Source organism: Plasmopara halstedii (assembly GCF_900000015.1).
Source record: "Plasmopara halstedii genome assembly, contig: Scaffold_1343, whole genome shotgun sequence".
Lineage (NCBI taxonomy): Eukaryota > Oomycota > Peronosporomycetes > Peronosporales > Peronosporaceae > Plasmopara > Plasmopara halstedii.
The window spans coordinates 967382-975009 of record NW_020188258.1 but is presented as its reverse complement, the minus strand read 5'-3'; the positions used below and the strand labels follow the sequence as shown (position 1 = coordinate 975009).

The 7628-nt window shown below is 44.8% G+C and overlaps 3 protein-coding genes across 3 annotated transcripts; 1 reads left to right on the top strand and 2 right to left on the bottom strand.

The window, feature by feature from the left end:
- Positions 1–1578: 1578 nt before the first annotated feature.
- PHALS_14548 (uncharacterized protein) lies at positions 1579–3376 on the bottom strand. The gene has a single exon (XM_036407633.1). The coding sequence runs from the start codon at positions 2603–2605 to the stop codon at positions 2201–2203; it is 405 nt and encodes a 134-aa protein (XP_036263319.1). The 5' UTR covers positions 2606–3376; the 3' UTR covers positions 1579–2200.
- Positions 3375–5085, top strand: PHALS_01217 (Kelch-type beta propeller; the record flags this gene model as incomplete). Its single annotated transcript, XM_024731039.1, has 4 exons — positions 3375–3549; positions 3616–4764; positions 4832–4873; positions 4946–5085. 4 exons carry the CDS (start codon positions 3375–3377, stop codon positions 5083–5085), a joined length of 1506 nt encoding a protein of 501 aa, XP_024581256.1.
- Positions 5086–5199: 114 nt separating this feature from the next.
- PHALS_01216 (general transcription factor iih) lies at positions 5200–6796 on the bottom strand (the record flags this gene model as incomplete). The annotated part of the gene is made up of 3 exons (XM_024731038.1): positions 5200–5253; positions 5318–6415; positions 6485–6796. 3 exons carry the CDS (start codon positions 6794–6796, stop codon positions 5200–5202), a joined length of 1464 nt encoding a protein of 487 aa, XP_024581255.1.
- Between the last annotated feature and the right edge of the window lie 832 nt (positions 6797–7628).

Here is a 7628-nt window from a genome sequence, read left to right as displayed (position 1 = left end):
GATCCGCAGGGCGGAAGCCATATTCCACACGAGGGTCAATGACCGGCCGTGGATGGGCACGCTTTAAAGCCGCCCTATGGGCAGCTTCAAAATGCCGCCTCTGAGCCCCGTCAAGGTTATTGGTGATTACACCATGTTCCTCGGTTGACGAGAAGTCAGGGAACGGACATGGGGTCTTCAAGGCGCGAGCAGGGCTCGTATTACGCTGCTGGCGCAGCTCGCCTTCCTCGTCATCCATGTGAGAAAAGGAGTGTCAGACTCGAAGTCGACCACCTTCACATCCTCAATGAGGTCACTCATCATTGATAGCGTGCGCAAAGCGCGACGCTCGTGATATCCAAGCATAGGATGTACATCCCCGGTGCCGTGGACGCACTGTCTGACATCGCACCGCGTGCGGGAGACGAAGTTGGGCTCTGCAGTGCTCGCTGTCAGAACCAGCGAGACTTGGTGATTTTCGTGTCGTTGGCACAGGGCTCATGTGCAAGGAAGTTGTTTAATTGCAACTAATTGAGTTGCAGTGTCTAACGGACACGCGGGCCTCGTTGAGGCAATATTCGATTAGAGCTGTAAATTTTCTCAATCTTAATGGGGGAGGGTGTAACGGGGTTACACGTACCCTGGTAACAGGGTTGTGTGTCACACGAGATGTAAATGGTCCAAACAAGAATACGGTATGTGGCTGGGTAGCCAGTAGTTATGCATGTATTTTGATTGTACTAAATATGTTTAGTATATTTAGGAAAATCTAAACTTTTACAATTAGGATAAATAGATAAATAAAAATCAGTTTTGGATTTTAAACCGAAGAGTCAATTAGAAGGCAATAATTACTCTTGTAGTAAGCGGATTGCGATCCGCTAACTCGTACTTGTTCTAAGTATAGAACGAAAGGTCGGTGACCTAAATTACGCATCCTCAAGCGCTAAGCTACGGCAGCCCCGCTGCAAAACCGATAGTTAAGTAGTATTCTCTTCGGCGCTATCGACAGCATCCAGTATCTCGGATACGGCCTTCAGCGAGGATCGAGTTTTCCAAACGCTGCTGTTCTCAGCGCAGGCAGTACTCCTGGATGTGATCTGTGTAGTCAGGAAAAGCTTCGGGGCAAAATTCTGGCGCTGTGTGAGTGGAAGGTTCAAATTGATAGGTGTGAAAGGGCTCTGCCTCAGCGCAGAGAGCGTACTGAAATGATTTGAGCGACGATCTCGGCAACCCCAAATAAAAGTCGACCTGTAACGGGGTAAGTTCTGTTTTCGTGTGAGCTCATTCCTTACACATTTGGCACATTTGTATTAAATACATTACAGTACGGTACTCACATTTCACTTTGATATTATTGTTGATTTTCAGAAGTATCAAATATCAGGGATTTTGAGGATGACAGAGACCCAAAAAGGAGTGGTCCGTGCCATACCAGCCACAAGGCAGACAGTTTTGTTATAAGATATAATAAAAAGTGCATATGTAGTACTAATCTAGCGTTATATATACTCTTTAGATTAGCAGAGCTAACTCTACACCTAGTTATAGTTGAGTCGTTTGGATCCACATCTGTACTGTGCTTTGTTAACGCGGACTCCAAGAAGAACAGCTTCTTTCATGCCGATTGCAAGTACTTTTGCACGAACGGAGTGTGGCTGATCTCCGTGCCGAGCATAACGAAATGAAGTTTGTGCTGGATAGGCTTTTGCACAATTGGATTACTTCGCGCTATCAACACCTAATGGGCTTAAGCTTTTATTGATAGTCGTGGATTGTCTGTAGATAGTACGTAGAGGTTTAACACAAGTCGATTCGAATATCGGAAGCGAAAATGATCCGTAAAGCTATATTAACAATTCATCTACTTGATAAGACCAGCGTTTATCCATGCAAAAAATAAGGAGGGACAATTGCTTAAAAACCAATACTTCTAAATAGTTTGCTTTCTAATTTGAATATCATACGCAGTTTAGATATAAAGATTTCAAGAAATACGTTACAAACACAAAATTGATAGAAAATGCCTCCGAAATGACAAAATCAATAAGAACGAAGTGTTTACAGCATATCAAGGCTGTTTTTCGGCTATACAACTACTATAACACATTACACCACTGTGATTGGCTGTAGAGACCCAAGAACACGATTCGCAACTTAGGCAGCTTCAACAGTTCTTTGCTCAGTACTTTCGAATAAAAACGTGTGGTTTTTGCAAAATTTATAATACTGCTTCCACCCATTCTGCCTTACAGTGGAAACACGACCCAGTGGATGTTCTCCGGGATATTATGATCACACAATGAGAGATTGCAAGATTTTGTTCACGAGGATGGATAAACTGATTAGAATGCAAAAATTGTTGACAAACTTGAATTCCGAGAGTAAGCTGCGTGAGCAACCGGATCCCTAATGCAAAGGGTGCTTCGAAACTTGTGATTAGTTTTTTGTTGTTGTGCAATTCTTTGCAAATTAAAGTATGCTTATGATAAGAGTGGGATAGGTCCATATTGCGTCGAGTCGCGTTTCTTAGGATGACTACAGTACTTTGTAAATTCGGGCATCTGGAAGATTGTCGTTTATTAAGTTTTATGTCTGGATGGATAACAATAACCATGTGACGCATCGATTCTCTAATGGATGCTTTCGTATTACTCCCACCACATAGGCAATACTAAAATAATCATTTAAATATACCGTTATCCGGCGATTTCTTAAGCCCTTATAGTGCAACCAATGAGTCCAGATTTTCGCATCATCGCAGTAACTCTACATCCCAGTTCAGGTGCCAGCTGCCACTTATACCAACGAATACGCCAACGGTACCAATTGCGCTGCCGCTATTATAGCCGTTCTACAGTCTAGACGACCTTAGTCGCGCATATATCGTCCGTTCGTTCCAGGCCTTCTTACGTAATGGCAGACGTGGCGGCTTTGTATAAAGATGGTGCACTTCAAGTACAAGACATAGTAAGCACTAGTGCAATTCTGTCCATCACTTCTGCACACATACCGTAAATAGGTTAGCTCGAAAAGACAGAAAGAAGTAAAACGGCGAAGGCCGCTTTAGTGTGGGATTAACTATATTAAGCCAGGTCACTCACGGGCTCTTCGACTATTGTGAACTCGTTCGGCTCGAAAAGGAAACCTCCGTGACCTTCACTCTTGCATTCCGCATTCGTGCTAGCGCAGGAAAAAACGACCTCACTCAGCTAGGTGACAGCAAGTACGGTTGAGGAGGAAACGGTTAAGAAACTCCCGCAAGCCTAGCACAGGACACAAATCTTGGGATCTGGTAGCTCGACATTCTACGAATCGAGCGAGAGCTGCGTACACTTGAAACGACAACCAACGCATAGTGTTGTATCTATCAGACCCACTGGCGATTCAGGATCATGGCAGTGACACCGGTGACGACAGCGTCAACTGCTAAAAAGGATTGCCGATCAAATGAAGTGGATAGCAGGGGCTTTACCGCTGTTAGTCGGCTTGAAGTACGCTCGTGGGACAAGCTTCACCCACATGGAGACGTGTATAGTCCGCGTACGGGTCATACTGTCACCAGCAAGGGTACGCCTGATTTTATAGATGCAGATGAATTGAGGTGCTGCTTGCTCACATTGAATTTTGTCATAGATGGTCGAGTTTATGTTTTTGGTGGCACCGATCGTAGACGTCGGCAACAAGATTTGTACCAACTGAATCTCGATTCGAGTATGTGGTCCCAGGTGCAAACACGCGGTGCGCTGCCACCTAGGCGTTCTGGGGCATTAGGTGTCGTCCACAAAAGCAATATGTTTATCTTCGGAGGCTACGACGGTCGTGATGGCAACTACTTCAACGATCTGTATTACTTTAACTTTGATGAACAGAGATGGAACCAGATGCCGAGTATCGTGGAGAACCGGCCTGAAGCCCGAACTGATCACATCATGGTGTTGCATTCGTCTAGTATATATATCTTTGGAGGCTACAATGGATCGAGCCGGTTCAATGACCTTTGTGGTTACGACATATGTGAACAACGTTGGAGCCGAATGGATGCTCAAGGTGCTGTCCCGTCTAGGCGCTTCGGCCACAGTGGTGTTGTACACTCAGATACGAACCGTCTGATCGTTTTTGGAGGCTGGGATGGACGCGATACATTGAATGATTTGTTCGAGTATAGCTTCGTCACGAATATATGGAACAAAATGGAGACAAGAGGAATTTGTCCTCCACACAGATACCGCCATACAGCCGTAATTTTTGGAGATAATATGTTTGTGTTTGGAGGTGTTGACAAGACGCACAGTCGTTTCAATGATTTACAACGACTCGACCTGTCCACCAACACGTGGAGCGAGGTATGTACTACAGGAAGTATACCAAGCAGCCGCACATTTCACCGGGCTGTGGTGGTCGACAGCAAAATGTATCTATTAGGAGGATACGACGGAACAGATCGACTGCAGGATTTATATTCGATTGATATCGGAGCGTTAACTCCCCCGTCACTGCTGAACATTTGTGCCGACTACATTCGGACGAATCTAGATAGTGTGCTGGAAACAACGACTTTTAAAGGTGTTCCACGCGACGTTATCGAGCATGTCGTTTTCAAACGTGACCTTGAAGGTCGTCTTCGAGGGAACTGCAAACTTTGCCGACCAGGTAAATGCTGCGTCTACAGAATACGGGATTCGGAACCTTGCCCAGAATCTAAGCAAGACTCAAAACGAACCAGCCATTTAAGTTGTATTTGCGGGCATTCAACATTTCACCATGAGGTGGTTGAAGAAACTAGTACGTTGAAGCTATTAATTCAAATCAACAGTCGACATGAAATTTTACTGATGCTGTTCCCCAACAGAGCTCTACGGAAAGAAATTGACAGGGTCGACTTCCACAAAAGGTAAAATTTGTGCTGGAATTATTCTGTCATATTGAGGAAGTTTCTCTAATGTTTATGTGATCTTTGTATCAGTTCTCATGCTTTGCGGAACTATATACAAGCGATTATTTGACTCGACGTCGTCTAATTCGTCTACTTTATCGCTTCTTTCTTCCCCTCGTAGTCGTTTCTCTAGTGACAGCACTAACAATGAGAAAGAATGTTTAGCTTAGAAAGGTTGATCTGTTATGCGCGCCGGGACGCATTGCAGTCGTTCGATCAATAAAATTGCTTTGGAAGCCATTCAGTATCGCCTTAAATGCTTTTGAGAAAGCTCTATTCTTGATTCACTCGTCGATAATCAGCTCAAACCCATCCATTTGGTCAATGTTGACTGTCAACTAAATCTCCCGCTACATGGGGTTTATCTCAAGAAGACAACTGATTTTGAATGAAATGGCGCACCTCGTTTATGCCTTTGCTAGCAATTGATAACCTGAAATGAATCGGATCGGCCCACGTTAGCACGTCAAGATTCCTTGCATAGTCGCAAACACTTTCGTAATCCTCTTTAGTGTTAAAGCCATCGAAAAGAATACCCTCTATGAATTGCACGCGGTTGCGCTCGCGTTCCCACAAATAAATTTGGTCGGCGATGTTCTCTGGCACTATTGGAGTGTTTTGACGCATTTTTGGATGTGCATGTTTCACAAGAAAGTCATATATTTGCTGCGCTGAGATGCCATGAATTAGAGCTGAGCGCAGGCTTTCACGTGTAATAAAGCCAATGGCCAGGTTGGGGAGTCTCGCTACAATGTCTACAAATACACTGAGCATCGCCACATGAAGAGTCGACGAAGTGTAGGCGTAAATTTTAAAATTTGTTTCGACAACCACAAGCAACTGTGCTTCATGGTCAAGTACCGGAGTAAGGCGTGGGTTTGTCACTTGCGACTTTACACCAGCGCGCACTCCAGCAAACGAACTTGTTAGACGGACATGTGAGCGTTCTTGTCCTTTAGATCCACCAAAAATGAGATTTACAGCCAAACTCGTTGTATAAAAACGGTCGGAGTTCGAGCGTTTACGAAAAAGCAAGCCAAAGTCAATAAAATCCCCGAGCAGAAGCTGTTGCGTCTGTGTCAGATCTGCCACGGCATAATACCCACCCGTCTGACAATAACTTAGTTGGAACAAAAATTGCAAGATATCCTCTTGCTTCAAAGTGCCCGTATTATCCAGCGTACGAATGTACTCCAACATGAAAGTCCACATTTGGACGTGAATATCTTTCAGCATAAACTCGTAGCCCGTGTCAGTTATATGCAGCGCTCTCGAATCTGCCTCACTAGACTGAAGGAGTTTTGTGCGTAATAAGATATCTACAACAGATTGAGGCGGCTCCTGCACAGCGGTTGAGCCAACCATATAGTGCAGCACTGAGTCCCAGCGTGCCCTCGCATACCGCTCCAGGTCCTTTGCTGCAAAGGTGTTCTCAGGGTCTTTGGGAAGACGTAATCGTCCACGCTCCCATGGAGATCCACCTAGATTGCTTAGTGCGTACTTCACACCATCAAACACTCTGTTAGCCTATCTCACACAAGTGCGTGGAGAAATTAGTTTTTTTCTTACCATGAGCTGCTTTTGAAACAAAGGGTGAGGTCTATAGCCACCATTTTCCTGTATAAATACCCTGAGGCCGTCGAGTTTGTGTAATGCGGCGTTAAATTGCGGTGGCATTTCGTGACTGTCTCCGGGCAGTGGAACAACCCATTTCTCTAAAAGATCACGTGGTACTGAGGTATTTGTGGGTAGAAGACGCATGACAAATTGCTGAGCAAGAGGTGGGAGCGCCTGGAAGACAGCCTGGCATGCCCACGGATCTTGATATAGACGCTCAAGCGTTGCTGCTGGCAGCGTCTCCAGAAATTCAAAAGCATCCATTTTTGCTGTGAAAGCTTAGATACAAGATTATTGATGTGGTGCACGCAGACGTATTTACTGAGGAGGACTAATTTGGAGACTAAATGCAATTTTACGATGGGTTTTATCTCCGTCTGAGCACGATTAATTTCGTGTTACCACTGCCGCCGTAACAATACTTATTTGTCTTTTACTTTAGTATTTTTCGCAGCTTCACAATGTTCCAGCGCCACCCTTATTAATCAAAAAGAGCCAGTTCTTCGCGGCTTTCAAGAGCAAGGCATCAAAGATTCGCAGAGACTAGGTCAACAATTGTTTACACTTGTGAATGGAGTGATTGTGGTAGTGCAAAGAAAAGAAGAGTTCTCAGCCTCTCGTAAAAATCATATATAAAACTTGAGGAATCTCAAGGATGCATGCAAAGAAATGTAAGACGTTGAGATAACGGAGCTGGTTGAAATAATGCTGGAAAGGAGCATTTGAAGCACGAGAAAAGCACTGTGTGCCAGAAGCGGATCAGCTGCCCTCAAGTATTCTACGAAATCTCTATTTAATCGATGCCACGATGTGGTGATATGGAACTTTGCGATGGGGTATGAACCCCATTACAATGTTCATACGCACAAGAGCATTGCCCAGACTTAGCTCAAAGCTCATAATTACAAGATAAAGACCAGGATAATTTATCGGTGCGGCTGCCGATGGCTTAAGCGCCTCCCTTGTGCCGCAGACGTGCTGTCCAAAGTTGCACCACGAACAGAAGACGAAGAAGGGCTCTCCTTGTGGGCACTCTCGGAACCAGCGAGGCTGGGTGTCTTTTATGTCCAGGACACAGGGCTCATTGAGCAAAGAA